At 44.1% G+C, this 26,086-nt stretch overlaps 1 protein-coding gene across 5 annotated transcripts in view; it reads left to right on the top strand.

The window, feature by feature from the left end:
- Window positions 1–26,086, top strand: part of NOL4 (nucleolar protein 4) — a 456,659-nt gene that overhangs the window by 391,909 nt on the left and 38,664 nt on the right. For all 5 annotated transcript variants that reach the window (XM_069731269.1, XM_069731271.1, XM_069731270.1 and 2 more), the window contains one exon: window positions 16,036–16,149. In XM_069731269.1, coding sequence (XP_069587370.1) covers window positions 16,036–16,149 — 114 coding nt within the window. The remainder of the gene's footprint in view (window positions 1–16,035; window positions 16,150–26,086) is intronic.

Here is a 26,086-nt window from a genome sequence, read left to right as displayed (position 1 = left end):
ATTCCAGAGAATATCGTTTCTGACAGAGGTTCCCAGTTTGTTTCGAGGTTTTGGCGAGCCTTTTGTGGTAGGATGGGCATTGACTTGTCTTTTTCCTCGGCTTTCCATCCTCAGACTAATGGCCAGACCGAACGAACCAATCAGACCTTGAAAACCTATCTGAGATGCTTTGTTTCTGCCGATCAGGATGACTGGGTGTCCTTTTTGCCTTTGGCTGAGTTCGCCCTTAATAATCGGGCCAGCTCGGCTACCTTGGTTTCGCCATTTTTCTGCAATTCTGGGTTCCATCCTCATTTCTCTTCAGGACAGGTTGAGTCTTCGGACTGTCCTGGTGTGGATACTGTGGTGGACAGGTTGCAGCAGATTTGGACTCATGTAGTGGACAATTTGACCTTGTCCCAGGAGAAGGCTCAACGTTTCGCTAATCGCAGACGCCGTGTGGGTCCCCGACTTCGTGTTGGGGATCTGGTTTGGTTATCTTCTCGTCATATTCCTATGAAGGTTTCCTCTCCTAAGTTTAAACCTCGTTTCATTGGTCCGTATAGGATTTCTGAGGTTCTTAATCCTGTGTCTTTTCGTCTGACCCTCCCAGATTCTTTTTCCATACATAACGTATTCCATAGGTCATTGTTGCGGAGGTACGTGGTACCTATGGTTCCATCTGTTGACCCTCCTGCCCCGGTTTTGGTGGAGGGGGAATTGGAGTATATTGTGGAGAAGATTTTGGATTCTCGTGTTTCAAGACGGAAACTCCAGTATCTGGTTAAATGGAAGGGTTATGCTCAGGAAGATAATTCCTGGGTTTTTGCCTCTGATGTCCATGCTCCCGATCTTGTTCGTGCCTTTCATGTGGCTCATCCTGGTCGGCCTGGGGGCTCTGGTGAGGGTTCGGTGACCCCTCCTCAAGGGGGGGGGTACTGTTGTGAATTCTGTGGCAGAGCTCCCTCCTGTGGTCACGGGTGGTACTTCGGCTGATTCTCTCTGGGAGCTTCCGTTTGTGGAGGAAAGTGGTACTGCGGCTTCTGAGTTTCCTCCCTCAGGTGATCTGGTGAGGTCGTTAGGTGCTTCTCTACTTAACTCCACCTAATGCTTTGATCCATGCTTCCTGTCAATGTTCCAGTGTTGGACTTGTTTTTCCCTGGATCATTCCTGTGGCCTGCTGCTCTGCATAGCTAAGTTCTTCTTTGCTATTTGTTTGCTATTTTTTCTGTCCAGCTTGTCTATTTGTTTTGCTGGAAGCTCTGGGACGCAAAGGGTGTACCTCCGTGCCGTTAGTTCGGTACGGAGGGTCTTTTTGCCCCCTTTGCATGGTTATCTTTAGGATTTTGTGTAGACCGCAAAGTTATCTTTCCTATCCTCGCTCTGTTAAGAAAGTCGGGCCTCACTTTGCTGAATCTATTTCATCCCTACGTGTGTCTTTTCATCTTAACTCACAGTCATTATATGTGGGGGGCTGCCTTTTCCTTTGGGGTATTTCTCTGAGGCAAGGTAGGCTTATTTTCTATCTTCAGGCTAGTTAGTTTCTCAGGCTGTGCCGAGTTGCATAGGCAGAGTTAGGCGCAATCCACGGCTGCCTCTAGTGTTGTTTGGAGAGGATTAGGGATTGCGGTCAGCAGAGTTCCCACGTCTCAGAGCTCGTTCTATTATTTTGGGTTATTGTCAGATCACTGTATGTGCTCTGACCGCTATGTCCATTGTGATACTGAATTGCCTATCACAACACCGATGGCTGTTGTGAATTCTGTTGTCGGGCTCTCTCCTGTGGTCATGAATGGTACTTCGGCTGGTTCTGTCCATGGACTTCCTCTGGTGGGTGTTCCTGAGTTTCCTTTCACAGGTGACGAGGTTAATTCGTTAGCTGCTGCTCTATTTAACTCCACTTAGATCTTTGCTCCATGCCACCTGTCAATGTTCCAGTATTGGTCTAGTTCACTCCTGGATCGTTCTTGTGACCTGTCTTCCCATCAGAAGCTAAGTTCCAGCTTGTATTTCTTTGGTTTGCTATTTTTCTGTCCAGCTTGCTATTTAATTTGTTGTCTTGCTTGCTGGAAGCTCTGGGACGCAGAGGGAGCGCCTCCGCACCGTGAGTCGGTGCGGAGGGTCTTTTTGCGCCCTCTGCATGGTCTTTTTGTAGGGTTTTTGTGCTGACCGCAAAGTAACCTTTCCTATCCTCGGTCTGTTCAGTAAGTCGGGCCTCACTTTGCTTAATCTATTTCATCTCTGTGTTTGTATTTTCATCTTTACTCACAGTCATTATATGTGGGGGGCTGCCTTTTCCTTTGGGGAAATTCTCTGAGGCAAGGTAGGCTTTATTTTTCTGTCTTCAGGGCTAGCTAGTTTCTTAGGCTGTGCCGAGTTGCATAGGGAGCGTTAGGCGCAATCCACGGCTTTTTCTAGTGTGGTTGATAGGTTTAGGGATTGCGGTCAGCAGAGTTCCCACGTCCCAGAGCTCGTCCTTTATTATCAGTGACTATCTGGTCATTCCGTGTGCTCTTAACCACCAGGTCTATTATTGTCCTGACCACCAGTTCATAACAGTACAGGTGGCCGTCTTTGTCGCGGGATGTGCGTTCTTTTGTGCAGTCATGTGGGACTTGTGCTCGGGCTAAGCCCTGCTGTTCTCGTGCCAGTGGGTTGCTTTTGCCCTTGCCGGTCCCGAAGAGGCCCTGGACGCATATTTCTATGGATTTTATTTCGGATCTCCCCGTCTCTCAAAAGATGTCGGTCATTTGGGTGGTTTGTGATCGCTTTTCTAAGATGGTCCATTTGGTACCTTTGTCTAAATTGCCTTCCTCCTCTGATTTGGTGCCATTATTTTTCCAGCATGTGGTTCGTTTACATGGTATCCCGGAGAACATCGTTTCTGACAGAGGTTCCCAGTTTGTTTCAAGGTTTTGGCGATCCTTTTGTGCTAGGATGGGCATTGATTTGTCTTTTTCCTCGGCTTTCCATCCTCAGACAAATGGCCAAACCGAACGAACTAATCAAACTTTGGAAACATATCTGAGATGCTTTGTTTCTGCTGATCAGGATGATTGGGTGTCCTTTTTGCCGTTGGCTGAGTTCGCCCTTAATAAAAGGGCCAGCTACTTTGGTTTCGCCGTTTTTCTGCAATTCTGGTTTCCATCCTCGTTTCTCTTCAGGGCAGGTTGAGTCTTCGGACTGTCCTGGTGTAGATACTGTGGTGGATAGGTTGCAGCAGATTTGGACTCATGTGGTGGACAATTTGACATTGTCCCAGGAGAAGGCTCAACGTTTCGCTAACCGCCGGCGCTGTGTGGGTCCCCGACTTCGTGTTGGGGATTTGGTTTGGTTGTCGTCTCGTTATGTTCCTGTGAAGGTTTCCTCTCCTAAGTTTAAGCCTCGTTTCATTGGTCCGTATAAGATTTCTGAGGTTATCAATCCTGTGTCATTTCGTTTGGCCCTTCCTGCTTCTTTTGCCATCCATGTGTTCCATAGGTCATTATTGCGGAGATACGTGGCGCCTGTGGTTCCATCCGTTGATCCTCCTGCCCCGGTGTTAGTTGAGGGGGAGTTGGAGTATGTGGTGGAGAAGATTTTGGATTCTCGTGTTTCGAGACGGAAACTCCAGTACCTGGTCAAGTGGAAGGGTTATGGTCAGGAAGATAATTCCTAGGTTTTTGCCTCTGATGTTCATGCTGCCGATCTGGTTCGTGCCTTTCATTTGGCTCATCCTGGTCGGCCTGGGGGCTCTGGTGAGGGTTCGGTGACCCCTCCTCAAGGGGGGGTACTGTTGTGAATTCTGTTGTCGGGCTCCCACCTGTGGTCATGAATGGTACTTCGGCTGGTTCTGTCCATGGACTTCTGTTATGCTGTGCTATCAGGCAACACAGTGTGCAGTAATCAGCGCACATACAGTGATATGGCAATAACCCAAAAACAATAGAACAAGCTCTGAGACGTGGAATCTCTGCAGACTGCAATACCTGAACCTATCCTCACACAACTAAAAGCAGCAGTGGATTGCGCCTAACACTACCTATGCAACTCGGCACTGCCTGAGGAGCTGACTAGCCTGAAGATAGAAATACAAGCCTGACTTGCCTCAGAGAAATACCCCAAAGGAATAGGCAGCCCCCCACATATAATGACTGTTAGCAAGATGAAAAGACAAAACGTAGGAATGAAATAGATTCAGCAAAGTGAGGCCCGATATTCTAGACAGAGCGAGGATAGCAAAGAGAACTATGCAGTCTACAAAAAACCCTAAAGCAGAACCACGCAAAGGGGGGCAAAAAGACCCACCGTGCCGAACTAACGGCACGGCGGTGCACCCTTAGCGTCTCAGAGCTTCCAGCAAAAGAGAATAGCACAGCTGGACAGAAAAAACGGAAACAAAAACAAAGAAACACTTATCTAGCAGAGCAGCAGGCCACAGGAAAGATGCAGTAGCTCAGATCCAACACTGGAACATTGACAAGGAGCAAGGAAGACAGACTCAGGTGGAGTTAAATAGCAAGGCAGCCAACGAGCTCACCAAAACACCTGAGGGAGGAAGCCCAGAGGCTGCAATACCACTTGTGACCACAGGAGTGAATTCAGCCACAGAATTCACAACAGTACCCCCCCCTTGAGGAGGGGTCACTGAACCCTCACCAGAACCCCCAGGCCGACCAGGATGAGCCACATGAAAGGCACGAACAAGATCTGGGGCATGGACATCAGAGGCAAAAACCCAGGAATTATCCTCCTGAGCATAACCCTTCCATTTGACCAGATACTGGAGTTTCCGTCTAGAGACACGAGAATCCAAAATTTTCTCCACAATATACCCTAATTCCCCCTCCACCAAAACAGGGGCAGGAGGCTCCACAGATGGAACCCCAGGTGCCACGTATCTTCTCAACAACGACCTATGGAATACATTATGTATGGAAAAGGAGTCTGGGAGGGTCAGACGAAAAGACACCGGATTGAGAATCTCAGAAATCCTATACGGACCAATAAAACGAGGTTTAAATTTAGGAGAGGAAACCTTCATAGGAATATGACGAGAAGATAACCAAACCAGATACCCAACACGAAGTCGGGGACCCACACGGCGTCTACGATTAGCGAAAAGCTGAGCCTTCTCCTGGGACAAGGTCAAATTGTCCACTACCTGAGTCCAGATCTGCTGCAACCTGTCCACCACAGAATCCACACCAGGACAGTCCGAAGACTCAACCTGTCCTGAAGAGAAACGAGGATGGAACCCAGAATTGCAGAAAAATGGAGAGACCAAGGTAGCCGAGCTGGCCCGATTATTAAGGGCGAACTCAGCCAACGGCAAAAATGACACCCAATCATCCTGGTCAGCAGAAACAAAACATCTCAGATATGTTTCCAAGGTCTGATTGGTTCGTTCGGTCTGGCCATTAGTCTGAGGATGGAAGGCCGAGGAAAAAGATAGGTCAATGCCCATCCTACCACAAAAGGCTCACCAGAACCTCGAGACAAACTGGGAACCTCTGTCAGAAACAATATTCTCAGGAATGCCATGCAAACGAACCACATGCTGGAAGAACAAAGGCACCAAATCAGAGGAGGAAGGCAATTTAAGCAAGGGCACCAGATGGACCATTTTAGAAAAGCGATCACAGAGTACCCAAATGACCGACATCTTTTGAGAAACGGGAAGGTCAGAAATGAAATCCATCGAAATATGTGTCCAAGGCCTCTTCGGGACCGGCAAGGGCAAAAGCAACCCACTGGCACATGAACAGCAGGGCTTAGCCCTAGCACAAATCCCACAGGACTGCACAAAAGCACGCACATCCCGTGACAGAGATGGCCACCAGAAGGATCTAGCCACTAACTCTCTGGTACCAAAGATTCCTGGATGACCAGCCAGCACCGAACAATGAAGTTCAGAGATAACTTTACTAGTCCACCTATCAGGGACGAACAGTTTCTCGGCCGGACAACGATCAGGTTTATTAGCCTGAAATTTCTGCAACACTCTCCGCAAATCAGGAGAGATGGCAGACACAATGACTCCTTCCTTGAGGATACTCGCCGGCTCAGATAACCCCGGAGAGTCGGGCACAAAACTCCTAGACAGAGCATCCGCCTTCACATTTTTAGAGCCCGGAAGGTACGAAATCACAAAATCAAAACGAGCAAAAAATAACGACCAACGGGCCTGTCTAGGATTCAAGCGCTTGGCAGACTCGAGATAAGTAAGATTCTTATGATCAGTCAATACCACCACGCGATGCTTAGCTCCCTCAAGCCAATGACGCCACTCCTCGAATGCCCACTTCATGGCCAGCAACTCTCGGTTGCCCACATCATAATTACGCTCAGCAGCAGAAAATTTCCTGGAAAAGAAAGCACATGGTTTCAACACTGAGCAACCAGAACCTCTCTGTGACAAAACCGCCCCTGCTCCAATCTCAGAAGCATCAACCTCGACCTGGAACGGAAGAGAAACATCTGGTTGACACAACACAGGGGCACAGCAAAAACGACGCTTCAACTCCTGAAAAGCTTCCACGGCAGCAGAAGACCAATTAACCAAATCAGCACCCTTCTTGGTCAAATCGGTCAATGGTCTGGCAATGCTAGAAAAATTACAGATGAAGCGACGATAAAAATTAGCAAAGCCCAGGAATTTCTGCAGACTTTTCAGAGATGTCGGCTGAGTCCAATCCTGGATGGCCTGGACCTTAACCGGATCCATCTCGATAGTAGAAGGGGAAAAGATGAACCCCAAAAATGAAACTTTCTGCACACCGAAGAGACACTTTGATCCCTTCACGAACAAGGAATTAGCACGCAGTACCTGGAAAACCATTCTGACTTGCTTCACATGAGACTCCCAATCATCAGAGAAGATCAAAATGTCATCCAAGTAAACAATCAGGAATTTATCCAGATACTCACGGAAAATGTCATGCACAAAAGACTGAAAAACAGATGGAGCATTGGCAAGTCCGAACGGCATCACCAGATACTCAAAATGACCCTCGGGCGTATTAAATGCCGTTTTCCATTCATCTCCCTGCCTGATTCTCACCAGATTATACGCACCACGAAGATCAATCTTAGTAAAGCAACTAGCCCCCTTAATCCGAGCAAACAAGTCAGATATCAATGGCAAGGGATACTGAAACTTAACAGTGATCTTATTAAGAAGGCGGTAATCAATACACGGTCTTAGCGAACCATCCTTTTTGGCTACAAAAAAGAACCCTGCTCCCAATGGTGATGACGATGGGCGAATATGTCCCTTCTCCAGGGATTCTTTCACATAACTGCGCATAGCGGTGTGTTCAGGCACGGACAAATTAAATAAACGACCCTTAGGGAATTTACTACCAGGAATCAAATTGATAGCACAATCACAATTCCTATGCGGAGGTAGGGCATCAGACTTGGGCTCTTCAAATACATCCTGAAAGTCAGACAAGAACTCTGAGATGTCAGAAGGAATGGATGACGAAATAGACAAAAATGGAACATCACCATGTACTCCCTGACAACCCCAGCTGGTTACCGACATAGAGTTCCAATCTAATACTGGATTATGGGTTTGTAGCCATGGCAACCCCAACACGACCACATCATGCAGATTATGCAGTACCAGAAAGCGAATAACTTCCTGATGTGCAGGAGCCATGCACATGGTCAGCTGGGCCCAGTACTGAGGCTTATTCTTGGCCAAAGGTGTAGCATCAATTCCTCTCAACGGAATAGGACACCGCAAAGGCTCCAAGAAAAATCCACAACGTTTAGCATAATCCAAATCCATCAGATTCAGGGCAGCGCCTGAATCCACAAACGCCATGACAGAATACGATGACAAAGAGCATATCAAGGTAATGGACAGAAGGAATTTGGACTGTACAGTACCAATGACGGCAGAGCTATCGAACCGCCTAGTGCGCTTAGGACATTTAGAAATAGCATGAGTGGAATCACCACAGTAGAAACACAGCCTGTTCAGACGTCTGTGTTCTTGCCGTTCAACTTTAGTCATAGTCCTGTCGCACTGCATAGGCTCAGGTTTACTCTCAGACAATACCGCCAGATGGTGCACAGATTTACGCTCTCGCAAGCGACGACCGATCTGAATGGCCAAGGACATAGACTCATTCAAACCAGCAGGCATAGGAAATCCCACCATGACATCCTTAAGAGCTTCAGAGAGACCCTTTCTGAACCAAGCCGCCAGTGCAGATTCATTCCACAGAGTGAGCACTGACCACTTCCTAAATTTCTGACAATATACTTCTACATCATCCTGACCCTGGCATAAAGCCAGCAAATTTTTCTCAGCCTGATCCACTGAATTAGGCTCATCGTAAAGCAATCCAAGCGCCTGGAAAAACGCATCAACATTACTCAATGCAGGGTCTCCTGGCGCAAGAGAAAACGCCCAGTCCTGTGGGTCGCCGCGCAAAAAAGAAATAATAATCAAAACCTGTTGAATAGGATTACCAGAAGAATGAGGTTTCAAGGCCAGAAATAGCTTACAATTATTTTTGAAGCTCAGGAACTTAGTTCTGTCACCAAAAAACAAATCAGGAATAGGAATTCTTGGTTCTAACATAGATTTCTGATCAATTGTATCTTGAATCTTTTGTACATTTATAACGAGATTATCCATTGAGGAGCACAGAGCCTGAATATCCATGTCCACAGCTGTGTCCTGAAGCACTCTAATGTCTAGGGGAAAAAAAAAAAAAAACTGAAGACAGAGCTGAGAAAAAAAAAATGATGTCAGGACTTCTTTTTTCCCTCTATTGAGAATCATTGGTTTGGCTCCTTGTACTGTTATGCTGTGCTATCAGGCAACACAGTGTGCAGTAATCAGCGCACATACAGTGATATGGCAATAACCCAAAAACAATAGAACAAGCTCTGAGACGTGGAATCTCTGCAGACTGCAATACCTGAACCTATCCTCACACAACTAAAAGCAGCAGTGGATTGCGCCTAACACTACCTATGCAACTCGGCACTGCCTGAGGAGCTGACTAGCCTGAAGATAGAAATACAAGCCTGACTTGCCTCAGAGAAATACCCCAAAGGAATAGGCAGCCCCCCACATATAATGACTGTTAGCAAGATGAAAAGACAAAACGTAGGAATGAAATAGATTCAGCAAAGTGAGGCCCGATATTCTAGACAGAGCGAGGATAGCAAAGAGAACTATGCAGTCTACAAAAAACCCTAAAGCAGAACCACGCAAAGGGGGGCAAAAAGACCCACCGTGCCGAACTAACGGCACGGCGGTGCACCCTTAGCGTCTCAGAGCTTCCAGCAAAAGAGAATAGCACAGCTGGACAGAAAAAACGGAAACAAAAACAAAGAAACACTTATCTAGCAGAGCAGCAGGCCACAGGAAAGATGCAGTAGCTCAGATCCAACACTGGAACATTGACAAGGAGCAAGGAAGACAGACTCAGGTGGAGTTAAATAGCAAGGCAGCCAACGAGCTCACCAAAACACCTGAGGGAGGAAGCCCAGAGGCTGCAATACCACTTGTGACCACAGGAGTGAATTCAGCCACAGAATTCACAACAGACTTCCTCTGGTGGGTGTTTCTGAGTTTCCTTTCACAGGTGACGAGGTTAATTCGTTAGCTGCTGCTCTATTTAACTCCACTTAGATCTTTGCTCCATGCCACCTGTCAATGTTCCAGTATTGGTCTAGTTCACTCCTGGATCGTTCTTGTGACCTGTCTTCCCATCAGAAGCTAAGTTCCAGCTTGTATTTCTTTGGTTTGCTATTTTTCTGTCCAGCTTGCTATTTAATTTGTTGTCTTGCTTGCTGGAAGCTCTGGGACGCAGAGGGTCTTTTTGCGCCCTCTGCGTGGTCTTTTTGTAGGGTTTTTGTGCTGACCGCAAAGTAACCTTTCCCATCCTCGGTCTATTCAGTAAGTCGGGCCTCACTTTGCTTAATCTATTTCATCTCTGTGTTTGTATTTTCATCTTTACTCACAGTCATTATATGTGGGGGGCTGCCTTTTACTTTGGGGAATTTCTCTGAGGCAAGGTAGGCTTTATTTTTCTGTCTTCAGGGCTAGCTAGTTTCTTAGGCTGTGCCGAGTTGCATAGGGAGCGTTAGGCGCAATCCACGGCTATTTCTAGTGTGGTTGATAGGTTTAGGGATTGCGGTCAGCAGAGTTCCCACGTCACAGAGCTCGTCCTTTATTACCAGTGACTATCTGGTCATTCCATGTGCTCTTAACCACCAGGTCCATTATTGTCCTGACCACCAGGTCATAACAGAAGGCACAGCAGCATATAGAGCCCGGGAGTCACCCCAAGCAGGGACACCTGTGAAAAGGTTCGAGTTGCCTGCCATGCGGGTAGTGTCCTACTTAAAGGGACAGAGAGAAAATGAGGACCTTGTGTGAAGCTTTAGGCAACAAGGTACTACAGCGCAGTAAGGAAGGAAGGCTTCCAACCCCACCTGGCTAGGGGGATTCCGAATCTCTCCCAGGCTGGCCGGACTTCACCGTCACCTGTGATCCGTACCTTGGACTGTGGCTGCATACTACCAGTAAAAGGTAAAGAGACTGCAACCTTGTGTCCTCTAATTCTTTTCTGCACTTCACCATCTATAATCCTTACCAACTACACTGGGAGCCCTGGAGACTAAGTTCTACATGTGGGGAACTATACCACCTCTGCTGCAATACCTTCTTCCCCAGAGGACCCCTTTAAGCAGCGTCGGCCTTCTCCGGTCGAATAATACAGGTGGAGTCATGAATATTACTACCATAGACTTCACTCCCATATACTTTTCCCCTTTTATTGGACTCCCAGGGGCCACAGACCGGGTTGCTGCCACCATGACGTCCCTTTAAGAACCGGCTTGGTTCCGAATACCCCACGGCCCTAGCGGGTGCGCCACCGGCAGCAGAGGAGATGGAGAAATTACTTTCTCCATCAACTCTGCAGCTGTGCTCCAATTCTGTCATGCAAGAGGATTGGGGCAGTAGCATGACCCTTGGATAAGCTCACAGAAGAGCAAAAGCCGAGGGCCATTAGCATATCGCGTCCAATGCTTTCTTGCATCAGACGTTATACGCTGGTGGGACTCCAGCCTAAAGGAGATTAACAACCTAGCCGAGCACAGATTTAACTCTCGCTAACCTGCCTAGGAACTACAAGTCCTTGAGTCGATATCCGAGTCTCCCTGCACTGATCATAGCTAGAATCTGTGGATTGCACAAATTCTGATTCCGACATGGCATTCGGTGATACTTGCAAAAACCTCCCTGTGACAGTGACGCCATAAAAAAGAAAATTTCATTTTTCACTGGACTGGGTTTTTTAGCAGCCTGTAAATTGTGAGTATTATTACTTTTTGTGATATGTATAGTGGAAGTGATAAGTAATGGCAAACCAACCCCTTAAAAGGAGATTGTCACAGCTATACAGTACATCCATTTAATTTCTTTATAGGAATGTTTTTTTTTTAATTTTTGTCAGATTGGAAGATTTTTCATGTGTTGCCAAGTTCCTGTTTCCTGAATTGAGATTTTCTTAGTTGGTGTGGTTTTTAACACAGGTAAACCTGAAACTTAGCAACTAATGATAGAGAGATGGGGTTAGCTGAAGACAGGCTTAAAGGGACACTGTCACCTGAATTTGGAGGGAACAATCTTCAGCCATGGAGGCAGGGTTTGGGGGTTTTTGATTCACCCTTTCCTTACCCGCTGGCTGCATGCTGGCTGCAATATTGGATTGAAGTTCATTCTCTGTCCTCCATAGGACATGCCTGTGCAAGGCAAGATTGCACTGTGCAGGCGTGTACTACGGAGGACAGAGAATGAACTTCAATCCAATATTGCAGCCAGCATGCAGCCAGTGGGTAAGGAAAGGGTGAATCAAAAACCCCGCCTCCATGGCTGAAGATTGTTCCCTCCAAATTCAGGTGACAGTGTCCCTTTAATGGAAGGTCTATGGAGTTCGATTCAGTGTCGGAGGAATGCAGCACTTGGCTGATCACTTTTGTTCTCCACTTTACAGATTGGCAGCACCTGAATCCCCAGTGATCAAATCTTCTGACAAATCTATATACGTCAAATATTCAGTGGAAGTCCATGTTCTCTTTAAATTGTGATATCACAACAGAAATCAACTTTTTTTTCTTTAATATATTGTTGAACACTTTCAGATAGCAGCAATATTCAATACAATCGTTGTGTGTTATTTCTGTATTTAGTGTTTTATTTTATATCTTATTTTGTGTCTTGGCTGCCAAATGCTATAAACTTAGGCTAAGTTCACACAATGAGAATATGGTGTGAATTTTCCATTTTTATTGCACTCATGGAGATGGAAAACTACACTGTCAAATTTTAACTACATCTCCTATTCCTATAAATTTTAAAGGTAGGATTTACCTCTAATCGACAACAGCCTTAGGTTAAGTTGATACAATCGTATAAAAAATTGTCCACATTTCATACAGAAAAACTTCCAATTTTTCATTTTTATTGCCACTCATATGACATCCGTTTTTAAACATAAATGCTTATTCAAATTTTCAATACCAAATACATTTGCCTATATTAAAGAATTACAATGCATCTGTAAAAATCAGATGCCATATGATTAATCAGTACGGGATCCAATTTTTTTGTTCATACATAGACTTGAATAGCAAGTCTGATCAGAAATAACATACTAGTGCATGCTGAAAATTTTTCACGCATTCGATCCATGTAAAAAAAAAAGTCATCTGAAGAACCCCATTGAATAACATCAGGTAGAAGTTCTGTCAGTTTTTTTCGTAGACAACACTAAAGCCGAAAATACGGTTGTGTGATCGTAGCTTTAGACAGATAAGGTGAGTGCTCAACCAACCGTCACTCTATGCTTAAAAGTAAGCAAAAAAAAAAAATCTGACACGCTTCCTGGAAAAATGAGTCAAATGTGAATAGGAGCAAACTCCAGCATCTGCAATAGCATCCAAACTAACAAGTGCAACAGCACGCTGAGTCTGCTAAGGTGTCTGTGAACATTTAATATGTGAAATTCGAACAGCGTTTTTGCTATACAGTATAGCCTGTACTTGTAGAATTGAAGCGCTTAGCACACAAACTGGCCAGTTCTCATGTGCCTACCTGCCACAATACAAGGCATACCCTGTAATTGGTAAGATACACTATCAAGTTTTATCAAGATGAGAGCAGGTGTTCACACTGAGCACATGTGACGGATGTGACAGTCTGAATACGCCATGGAGAACATTCTGTTTCCTTCAACATCCTCCAGCATAACCGGTTTGGCAGTGGGTAAGTGACGGTGTGGGGAGGCTTTTATTTGGAGGGCCGCACAGCCCTCCATGTGCTAGCCAGAGATACCCAGACTGCCATTAGGTACCAGGATGAGATCCTCAGACCCATTATGAGACCATATGCAGATGCAGTAGGCCCTGGATCCTTCTAATGCATGACAATGCTAGGCCTCATGTGGATGGAGTTTGTCAGCAGTACCTGCATGATGAAGGCATTGATGCTTTGGACTGGCCCGCCCGTTCCCCAATCCTGAATCCAATCGAGCACATCTTGGACGTCATGTCTCGTTCCATCCACCAACTCCACGTTGAACCACAGGCTGTTGACTAATGTTTTAATCCAGGCCTGGGAGGAGATCTCTCATGAGAACATCCGCTGCCTCATCAGGACCATGCCCAGGTCATATACAGGCACGTGGAGGCCACACACACTACTGAGCATCATTTCCTTGAGGCAATTTCCACTGAAGTTGGATCAGCCTGTAATTTGATTTTCCACTTTGATTTTGAGTATCTTTTCAAATTCAGACCTCCATGGGATATTCATGATACATTGATCATTTTTATGTTTTATTGTTCTCTAGGTATTCCACTATGTAATGAACACAGATTTGCAACTTGAATATTTCATTCAGTGATATCTAGGATGTGGGTTTTTAGTGTTCCCTTTATTTTTTTGAGCAGTGTGTATATATATATATATATATATATATATATATATACATATATAAATATATGTGTGTATATATATATATATATATATATATATATATATATATATATATACAGGTCCTTCTCAAAAAATTAGCATATAGTGTTAAATTTCATTATTTACCATAATGTAATGATTACAATTAAACTTTCATATATTATAGATTCATTATCCACCAACTGAAATTTGTCAGGTCTTTTATTGTTTTAATACTGATGATTTTGGCATACAACTCCTGACAACCCAAAAAACCTGTCTCAATAAATTAGCATATTTCACCCATCCAATCAAATAAAAGTGTTTTTTAATATCAAACAAAAAAACCAACAAATAATAATGTTCAGTTATGCACTCAATACTTGGTCGGGAATCCTTTGGCAGAAATGACTGCTTCAATGCGGCGTGGCATGGAGGCAATCAGCCTGTGACACTGCTGAGATGTTATGGAGGCCCAGGATGCTTCAATAGCGGCCTTAAGCTCATCCAGAGTGTTGGGTCTTGCGTCTCTCAACTTTCTCTTCACAATATCCCACAGATTCTCTATGGGGTTCAGGTCAGGAGAGTTGGCAGGCCAATTGAGCACAGTAATACCATGGTCAGTAAACCATTTACCAGTGGTTTTGGCACTGTGAGCAGGTGCCAGGACGTGCTGAAAAATGAAATCTTCATCTCCATAAAGCATTTCAGCCGATGGAAGCATGAAGTGCTCCAAAATCTCCTGATAGCTAGCTGCATTGACCCTGCCCTTGATGAAACACAGTGGACCAACACCAGCAGCTGACATGGCACCCCACACCATCACAGACTGTGGGTACTTGACACTGGACTTCAGGCATTTTGGCATTTCCTTCTCCCCAGTCTTCCTCCAGACTCTGGCACCTTGATTTCCGAATGACATGCAAAATTTGCTTTCATCAGAAAAAAGTACTTGGGACCACTTAGCAACAGTCCAGTGCTGCTTCTCTGTAGCCCAGGTCAGGCGCCTCTGCCGCTGTTTATGGTTCAAAAGTGGCTTTACCTGGGGAATGCGGCACCTGTAGCCCATTTCCTGCACACGCCTGTGCACGGTGGCTCTGGATGTTTCCACACCAGACTCAGTCCACTGCTTCCTCAGGTTCCCCAAGGTCTGGAATCGGTCCTTCTCCACAATCTTCCTCAGGGTCCGGTCTCCTCTTCTCGTTGTACAGCGTTTTCTGCCACATTGTTTCCTTCCAACAGACTTACCATTGAGGTGCCTTGATACAGCACTCTGGGAACAGCCTATTTGTTGAGAAATTTCTTTCTGGGTCTTACCCTCTTGCTTGAGGGTGTCAATGATGGCCTTCTTGACATCTGTCAGGTCGCTAGTCTTACCCATGATGGGGGTTTTGAGTAATGAACCAGGCAGGGAGTTTATAAAAGCCTCAGGTATCTTTTGCATGAGTTTAGAGTTAATTAGTTGATTCAGAAGATTAGGGTAATAGGTCGTTTAGAGATATGCTAATTTATGCTAATCTTGATATGCTAATTTATTGAGACAGGTTTTTTGGGTTATCAGGAGTTGTATGACAAAATCATCATTATTAAAACAATAAAAGACCTGACAAATTTCAGTTGGTGGATAATGAATCTATAATATATGAAAGTTTAATTGTAATCATTACATTATGGTAAATAATGAAATTTAACACTATATGCTAATTTTTTGAGAAGGACCTGTATATATATATTATTCTTTTTCCATTTAGTGCATTGTATCTGGGTGGAAATAATACTTCATATTTTGGTACCATCATTCAGATGCTTGTCATGTTTAGACATCTAGAAGGCAGAGCTTTTGGTAATCCTTATGTGGTTGTGTTGTCATACACTGAACAACATGAATTGTGATATATTCCAGGTGAAGACTTCTCCTGTGTTTCTTCATTTTGTCATCAGTTCATTTCCCCCTTTAAGTTTTGTCGTTGTGTGTATGTGCATTGTAAAGTGACACTTCAGTGACGACTGTCCTGTCTCCATTTAACCCTTGCAAATCTAGCAGCTGTTTAATCACGCTTTATCTATAATGTGCTTTTTTTCAGTCCCGACCTATCCCCTCACACCTCACCTCCGCTGTAGCAGAAAGTATCTTAGCCTCAGCCTGTGAGAGTGAAAGTAGGAATGCCGCCAAGAGGATGAAGCTCGACAGACAGCAGGTACTGTTCATGTTTGTACATTATCATTACCAATGATGATATTAAATATGTCGGTAGAGATGAGTAATTCCATTTGCACTGCCCTGGACTGGTGTCCAGCCTGGACCTTTGTGGCAGCTGGTCTTCACTTCTGCACCGGCATCCACTGCCCTGCATCCTGGACTTCTCTAGGCCTAATGCCTTGTCATAACATGCCTCACACTAAGATATCATGCCACACATACCTAGTAAGCGCTGATGAAGACCAGTTGTCACAGAGGACTAACCTGGTTGCTGGACCTAGTGCCACAGAGAACTAACCTGGTTGCTGGACCTAGTGCCACAGAGGGCTAACCTGGTTGCTGGACCTAGTGCCACAGAGGGCTAACCTGGTTGCTGGACCTAGTGCCACAGAGAACTAACCTGGTTGCTGGACCTAGTGCCACAGAGAACTAACCTGGTTGCTGGACCTAGTGCCACAGAGGGCTAACCTGGTTGCTGGACCTAGGCAGAGTGAATCGAATTGCCCATCTCTACGTGTCATGTGAATATAGCAATGGATAAGTCCTTATAACGTCAATTATCGAATGGTCTTTAATGTGATATCAATAAAGTCTTTGTCTCCCTGCCCCCCGCAATCTTGCTCGAGAGATTCTATAAGCCAAAATAGAAAGCCACTCTGCTATTCATGTGATTTCTTGCATCGCCTGTCTGACAGGCTACAGAATTCCCTCTGCAAAATGAGCTTTTAGACTAGTCTCTGGAAAGACAGTCCCTTTAAAATGGGATTTCCAGGATTATCAAAAACAGGCTAAGGAAGGAAATGCTACAGAAATGCAAAAAATACAAATCCCCCTTCACTCCAGTGCTCCCCGCCGGTGTTTATTTACTTGGTGGCAGTGATTCCATCACATCAATACACATGACCACTGCAGCCAATCACTGACCGCAGGGTTCACATTATGAATCTGCAGCAGATATACCTCCATATATTTATTATACTGTTGTAAAGTTTTGATAACAGGGAAGTAGTTTAATGCTAAAAACATTTCATATGCATGGCTTGGTATCACTGTAGTAATCTTGTGAGAACACCATGTAAAAGCCCATTACTGCCAACATTCACCATTCTCTGTGCTCCCAAACTGACTGACATGAAGTCATTTGTTCAGTACCGTAAACCAGTATTTTTATCAGTACTTACAAACCTATATGGCCAAATAAACAGAGCTTTAGGATAAGAATTATATAAAGTATCTTGAATGTTTCAGCATTCTAGTCCACACGTCACCTGTACAGTAGATGTTACATATAATGGGATCAATGGTCAGTTTCTACTGCTTATTGGTCCCCGTGGTGTGATGACTGTTCTATATTGAAAACACTATGGGCTCCTTTGTGCTCACTGCTGGTAACGTGTTCATCTGACTGAGCCATCAACATTCAGGAGCGAAAATAATAACAATACAATGACTGAATTTAGTTAATAAAGCCGCTGGAATCTATAATGGTGACATAAGTAGACACACAGTTAAAATGTGGCCCTGTACACAAGTAGAACAATAGTTATTGTGTAATTGTGAAATCACTAAAATATAAAAATCTAGTAACACAACTAAATCGAATGTACCGTGGAAGAAGCTGCAATATACAGCTCTGGCAAAAATTAAGAGACCACTGCAAAATTTTCAGTTTGTCTGATTTTTCTCTTTACAGGTATATTTTGGACTAAAATGTAAATTGTTCTTTTATTCTATAAACTTCTGACAACATGTCTCCAAAGTTCCAAGCAATACATTTTGTATTTATTTTCTGAAAATGAGAAATCGTCAAAATAACAAAAAAATGCATTGCTTGCAGACCTCAAATAATGCAAAAAACAAGTACATAATCATTTAGAAACAACAATGCTAATGTTTTAACTCAGGAAGAGTTTTGAAATCAATATTTTGTGGAATAACCATGATTTTTAATCACAGCTTTCATGCGTCTTGGCATGCTTTCCACCAGTCTTTCACACTGCTTTTGGGTGACCTTATGCCACTCCTGGTACAAAAATGTAAGCAGTTCTTCTTTGTTTGATGGCTTGTGATTATCCATCTTCCTCTTAATTACATTCCAGAGGTTTTCAATGGGGTTCAGGTCTGAAGGTTGGGCTGCCCATGACAGGAATTTGATGTGGTGGTCCTTCATCCACACCTTGATTGACCTAGCTGTGTGGCATGGTGCATTGTCCAGCTGGAAAAAAAACAGTCCTCAGAGTTGGGGAACATTGCCTGAACAGAAAGAATCAACTGTTTTTCCAGGATACCCTTGTATGCGGCTTGATTCATACGTTCTTCACAATGATTAACCTGCCCAATTCTAGCCTTGCTGAAGCATCCCCAGATCATCACCGATCCTCCACCAAATTTCACAGTGGGTGCAAGACACCATGGCTTGTATACCTCTCCAGGTCTCTGTCTAACCATTAGATGACCAGGTGTTGGGCAAAGCTGAAAACTAGACTCATCAGAGAAGATTACCATTCTCCAGTCCTCTATGGTCCAATCCATGGTCTTTGGCAAACTTCAGCCTGGCTCTCCTTTGCTTCTCATTGATGAAAGGCTTTTTTCTAGCTTTACATAACTTGAGTTTTGCCTCTAGGAGCCTGTTACAAACTGTTCTTGCAGTGCACTTCACCCCAGCTGCCATTTGCCATTCCTTTTGTAGGTCATTTGATGTCATCCTGCGGTTGCTGAGTGGCATTCGAATAAGATGACGGTCATACCGGTCAGTGGAGAGTCATTTTCACCCTCCACCGGTCTGTAGCTTTGTTGTCCCAATGTTTGCTGCTTGCTGCTTGACCTTGTTGTAATAGACTGCCGTCTTAGAAATTTTAAGGATGATGGCAACATGACTCTCACTGTGTCCCTCTGCTAGTAAAGCCAGAATTGAGCTCTTCTTTTCCTCACTCAAAGCTTTTCTTTTCAACTCCTTTGGCATGGTTAAAAGTTATTTTTTTCATTCCTATTACTTTTGGGATATTACTAGCACTTGTTTTGCCATCCAGCTTGTCCTATTGCAAGAGGATTATGAACACCACAGCAGTGTTTTTTATACTTTCCTTCGTTAAATAAGATTTGGATCAGGTGATCACCTAATCAGAAGCATATTAAGTAGAATGAGGTGTAGTCTGGTTGGAATTCAACGGACACTGGAATGGAATGGCTGTCAGACATGTAGAGAAGCTGATTTTTAAAAAACTGTGCAGTGGTCTCTTAATTTTTGCCAGAGCTGTATATTCAACATTCCTTTTAAACTTGTGAACTAAACATTGAGTGCAATAATTTAATAAAATGCATTAAATGAGCCAAATTGGGATTTAGTCACAAAATAGACAGAAAAATCCCCAAAAGCAGAAATGGATCAGTACTGCCTTCCCAGATCTAGCTCGCTATCTAGAGAATATAATACAATTTGTAGTGTAGCGGAACTTGTCACACAGCAGGAGATGTCATCACATTTCCAGCAACTTCATATGTTAAACAATTCACATTTCACTGAATCTATGAAATCTATTAAAGAGGTTGTCCACTACTTTATCATTGATGGCCTATCATTAGAATAGGTCATCAATGTCTGATCAGCCGGGGTCCAACAGCTGGAATTTCCCCTGCCAATCAGCTGTTATCACTTCCGCTGTTGGCTGCCGTCCAGAGGTACTCACATGCAGAGGTGCTCTGTCTTCTGTTAGTGGCCGCGGCAGGGTATTGTACATATGCCTCCTATTTATTTGCTACTGCCTCTACAAGAAGATGGCCAGCTCCGCAAGTGAGTGCTTTCTGACGGTGCCTGCCGCCACCAATAACAGCTGATTGGCGGGGGAGCCAGGAGTCGGACCCCGGCCGCTCAGACTTTGATGATCTATCCTAAGGATAGGTCATCAAAGAGAAAGTAGTGGACAACCTCTTTAAAGGTTCTCAAGCTGCTGAGCTGCTGCAGTGTTGGAGCTTTAAACAAGCTGTAGAATTGCAGTCATTGATCATTAGTGAGAGGTTCAAATTATTTTTAAGATATTCATGTAGGAACTAGACAAGGCTAATGAATGCCACAATGGCTAGTCTCGCAGACCACACAGTTCATACACTCACATGTTGCTGGTTCTGAATTTTAAGACTTTAAGTTGTTTTAATTCTCTGACCTTCTTAGGACATGTTCACACATGGCAGAAAGTTTTTTCCATTGTGTCTTTTTTTGTGCAAAAAAATCTGCCGCATTTATCTGTCCAAGCAAAGTGTATGTTATTTAATGAAAACTCATGCCCACTGTGCATTCGGGGATACTGTTGAACTGTGTGCCAGTCTTAAGAATGATGCATCCGTCTGTAAGATTTGTAACAATTTTTACTTTTTAAAGTCAGTTAAATCTCTTTTTTTGCCAGTTTTGCTTGAGAAAAACCAGCTGCCTAATAATTCTGCAAAAAAAAAAGGGAAGAATTCTGCACACACCCCCTCATTACACAAATTCACTTCACCCGATCTGATTCAACCAATAAGTGTTCAAGACAGTTTATACTGTTTTAAGTTGGAAAATCTGCAAAAAAGGATATGGTTAAAATACTCACCTGCCCAATAATTCTGCACTCAGGGTACAGCTGGGCAGCTTTGTGATTGCATTATCCATGTAACACAGATATTCTGTATTAGTATCACCAATATGGATAAGGCCTGAGCAAGAAGGCACATGTAATCCAGTGTACAGGTGAAAAACCTTCTTCCAACTACGGTAGATTCTTTCACCTTAATATCCTTTTGGCATTAGCATGTAAAACTGTGGTACGTTTCAAGCAGACAGACCAACATCCCATACTGTCATATTGAGTTTTTGACCATTATCCACACACACATGCTGCTTGAAGCGAGGGGTTCAAAACTGTGCAAAATGTATCAAACATTGTGCAACACTTCTATTCATTTGTTGCAGATAATGGCAACCCCACCGGCTTCCCCACATTGTGCTTCATTCTAAAAGCATCTAGTTTGTTAAGTGACTGGTACCTAAATGTCTGTAGGTGAAGGCTGCAATGTGACGTTACATCTGAGTTTAATGGATGTTGATCACAATACATTTTCAGCATATACATGACAGTGACATCTGACTTCACATCGGTAAGAGAGTCGTGGGAGTAACAATGGAGCATGGGTGACACCATGTGCAGTGAGTGGGAAACATTCATTCTGCCTGGAGCAGCGTTACATCTTTGATCTTTCAGGTAGAGGATACATTTTTGGGGTGATAGCTTTATAAGCAATGTTGTATCACTATAAGTATCTAATGCTCACTGAGGAGCCTCTAACAGGATATATATCTGCAGATCTGACGCGTGTGCAGAGGTTGTAGTAGAACCTAAAGAATGGGGGTAAGGTGAAGTCCAATGGACCCATATATCCAGATCATTACTGATATAGGCCTGTGATTTTGGGGGGACCCTGTTGGTCATTTTACATTGAGGTTCGCAAGATTCCAGTTATTCTACTGGGAAAAGCCCTTTAAGAGGGGGTTTACTGTGACTAAGGATATATGCATACAACATCTTTTTCAGGTGGAAAGCACTGCAAAAGCACCACATAAAGTGAGCATAATGCCTGGCAATGTCAAAGCGACATATTCTGTCTTATGTAACTTCTTTTAATTGCATCAGGGTTTCCGAAGGGGACATATTCATTCTTTGGGTGGGTTTCACTCAGAAACCGCCCACACGATTTTTCACAGCATAGTAACAGACGCCGTCTTCAGCGTCACCATATAGCAAAACCGTCAGCAAAGCCATTTTAGCTTTTAGGTAAACATTCGCCAGCATTTACTAATGCTGCTAACCCTGGAAAAATTCTGTGGCTGCACCAGCGTCTAAAAGATACTGTGCGCACATAGCCTACGACTGACTCATTGAGCTCATCGGCTGGTGGGATCTACGTTGGCCAAGCTGCTGAGCTCTGATTAGCGGCAGTGATAATGTGAGCTGTCGCTGTGATGTCACCGCTGCAGCCAAACCATTGAGACCAGGGCAGCGGCGGAGAGGCAGTGCTGGACCTGAGGTTGGTGAGCAGTACAAATACTATCTATGTGATATTTTACGTTACAAGAAAGGCTTGAGGTCTACTTTAGTAGAAAACCCCTTTGAGTAGTAGTAATGTTGTTTCAGAAATTTGAAGATGGATCCAGAAAGTAGGTCAAAGTTCAGGTATTGTCTTCAGGAGTCAAAAATGTTTAGTAAGTTTATAAAATCTAGTGGAAGAAATATAACTCTTGATGGTTTTTTGAAACCATAGTCCTAGATGAGTTAGCCAGAAGGTAGGCAGGTCAAGGTGGGTTAGTGTCCGAGACTCACAGAATTGGAATAAATCTGCAGGTGAAGTCAAAGTAAGTATTCGGTCCCCACTATGAAGCAGATAACACAACCGGTGATCCCACCTGTACTCCAGCCTTTTGGCTTGTAGCTCTGACATGGACCAGTCGTTGCCTGGGTCGGTGTGTGTTATCCTATCATGGGACCCCGCTGTTACCTCCCAGATGGTCATGTACCGTGAATTATAGACATATACAGGTCCTTCTCAAAAAATTAGCATATAGTGTTAAATTTCATTATTTACCATAATGTAATGATTACAATTAAACTTTCATATATTATAGATTCATTATCCACCAACTGAAATTTGTCAGGTCTTTTATTGTTTTAATACTGATGATTTTGGCATACAACTCCTGATAACCCAAAAAACCTGTCTCAATAAATTAGCATATTTCACCCATCCAATCAAATAAAAGTGTTTTTTAATAACAAACAAAAAAACCAACAAATAATAATGTTCAGTTATGCACTCAATACTTGGTCGGGAATCCTTTGGCAGAAATGACTGCTTCAATGCGGCGTGGCATGGAGGCAATCAGCCTGTGACACTGCTGAGATGTTATGGAGGCCCAGGATGCTTCAATAGCGGCCTTAAGCTCATCCAGAGTGTTGGGTCTTGCGTCTCTCAACTTTCTCTTCACAATATCCCACAGATTCTCTATGGGGTTCAGGTCAGGAGAGTTGGCAGGCCAATTGAGCACAGTAATACCATGGTCAGTAAACCATTTACCAGTGGTTTTGGCACTGTGAGCAGGTGCCAGGTAGTGCTGAAAAATGAAATCTTCATCTCCATAAAGCATTTCAGCCGATGGAAGCATGAAGTGCTCCAAAATCTCCTGATAGCTAGCTGCATTGACCCTGCCCTTGATGAAACACAGTGGACCAACACCAGCAGCTGACATGGCACCCCACACCATCACTGACTGTGGGTACTTGACACTGGACTTCAGGCATTTTGGCATTTCCTTCTCCCCAGTCTTCCTCCAGACTCTGGCACCTTGATTTCCGAATGACATGCAAAATTTGCTTTCATCAGAAAAAAGTACTTGGGACCACTTAGCAACAGTCCAGTGCTGCTTCTCTGTAGCCCAGGTCAGGCGCCTCTGCCACTGTTTATGGTTCAAAAGTGGCTTTACCTGGGGAATGCGGCACCTGTAGCCCATTTCCTGCACACGCCTGTGCACGGTGGCTCTGGATGTTTCCACACCAGACTCAGTCCACTGCTTCCTCAGGTTCCCCAAGGTCTGGAATCGGTCCTTCTCCACAATCTTCCTCAGGGTCCGGTCTCCTCTTCTCGTTGTACAGCGTTTTCTGCCACATTGTTTCCTTCCAACAGACTTACCATTGAGGTGCCTTGATACAGCACTCTGGGAACAGCCTATTTGTTGAGAAATTTCTTTCTGGGTCTTACCCTCTTGCTTGAGGGTGTCAATGATGGCCTTCTTGACATCTGTCAGGTCGCTAGTCTTACCCATGATGGGGGTTTTGAGTAATGAACCAGGCAGGGAGTTTATAAAAGCCTCAGGTATCTTTTGCATGTGTTTAGAGTTAATTAGTTGATTCAGAAGATTAGGGTAATAGGTCGTTTAGAGAACCTTTTCTTGATATGCTAATTTATTGAGACAGGTTTTTTGGGTTATCAGGAGTTGTATGCCAAAATCATCAGTATTAAAACAATAAAAGACCTGACAAATTTCAGTTGGTGGATAATGAATCTATAATATATGAAAGTTTAATTGTAATCATTACATTATGGTAAATAATGAAATTTAACACTATATGCTAATTTTTTGAGAAGGACCTGTATTAATGATGGTGTTAATAATGAATGAAGAATACACTTGTCTGCACTTTATGCTACGACTTCCGGATTCTGGCAGGACACCTGCAGTTTAGAGACGCACATCTCAGACACTCAAGTACTAACTGTGAAAAAGTAAAAAAAAATTAAAAAAATTGAAGTGATAAATTGAGCACCACCCCATCATTAAGAATTGCAAGAAGTAGTGCTTTTAGCTCTTAAGGACTCTAGAGGCTGATGAAGGCAGCTATTAGGTCTGTGACAAAGCAATTATGGACTAGACACATATGCTGCGGCTGACCTGACATTTGCCTCTGGATAGTTGTCATAGCAGCAGCCCGTACAGAACAGTTTGATGCAAGTGTTTACTTGTCCTCCACCCGAGAAAAGTCCAACTAACTGCAGCAGATTTCTCTACAGTGTTTGCACGCCTCCTGTGACCAGGAGATCCATGGCTTTTATGCAGGATTTACAGTGAATGGATAGAACGATGTTAATGATTTACCCCAGGCTGGTCCGCAGTGCCATTCAGTCGTAATGGCTATCAGGTATCGGGGCTGTTGCCAGGGAGCACTACACATACAGGATCTCATTAACAAGCGAGAGGTTCAGCCCCATGTCTGGTGGCACCAGAGAGGACTCCACTACCCAAGCAGGATGTACAGAAATTTAAGACTAGCCCACATTCAGGTATTCAGAATCAGTGTCAAGTAAATTGGCTCCATGGTGCATAATTTTGCAGTCAGCTTCCACCTGCCTACTGTTATTTTTGGGGGGACCCCTCATACCTAGGGGCGGCTGTTGTCCAAGTCCTAACGTACGTCACTATGTAGCTGCAAAATTGATTCCTGTTGCAAAAATTACCCCGAGTCTTTGACCAAAATATTGGAGCATCTTTATCAGTACAGTAAGCTTAGATGAGGCAGCATTGAAAGACTCATGTTGTTTGATAAATGTAATGCAACTTTACGCCACATTCACACTTTCAGTATTTGATGAGTTTTTTACCTCAGTATTTGTATTCCAAAACCAAGAGTGGGTGAAAAACACAGAAGTGGTGAATTGTTTCTGTTATACTTTTCCTCTAATTGTTCCATTCCTGGTTTTGGCTTACAAATACTGAGGTAAAAAACTGACCAAATACTGAACTTGTGAACGTGGCCTTAGATTGTTCAGTCTAAGTTTGCACCACTTATTAGTTGACTTAATTTGTGACAGAAACTTGCCCTAAATTGTTGGAGCATTCAGTGGATCACAGTGTGACACGTTACGCCACCCCCCTCACTGGAGAGCAATGGCCTTTTTAAAGGGAACCTGTCACCCCCCCCCCCCCCCCCGGCGTTTGTAACTAAAAGAGCCATCTTGTGCAGCACTAATGCTGCATTCTGAAAAGGTGGCTCTTTTAGTTATTGTTCGTTGCACTGCAGAAATAATCACTTTTGAATTTGGTCCCTAATACCTGTGAAATCGCCAGGGAGGCAGGTCTTTCCCCCCTCATCCAAATGCCTCCCAGCCGTCACTCTGCGAGAAGGGCGCCGCCTCCTCGGCGTCATTCATTGTCCAGGCGCCTGCGTGGTCATATTCTGCCTTGGGCATGCGCAGTTCGCGCTGCCCGACAACTGACAACTGACATCACTTGATGTCTTGTTTACTGCGCCTGCATGCATGTGCATGCATCCCGCGATCTCCAGCAATCACCTACATTCTAGCACTCACGGTCAGCTGACCGTCAGAACCAGCCTAGTGTGACCGGAGATAACCCCCCG

The sequence above is a fragment of the Ranitomeya imitator genome, chromosome 6 (genome assembly GCF_032444005.1).
Source record: "Ranitomeya imitator isolate aRanImi1 chromosome 6, aRanImi1.pri, whole genome shotgun sequence".
NCBI lineage: Eukaryota > Metazoa > Chordata > Amphibia > Anura > Dendrobatidae > Ranitomeya > Ranitomeya imitator.
Note: the sequence above shows the minus strand (reverse complement) of the source record. Positions and strands in the feature narration are given on the sequence as shown.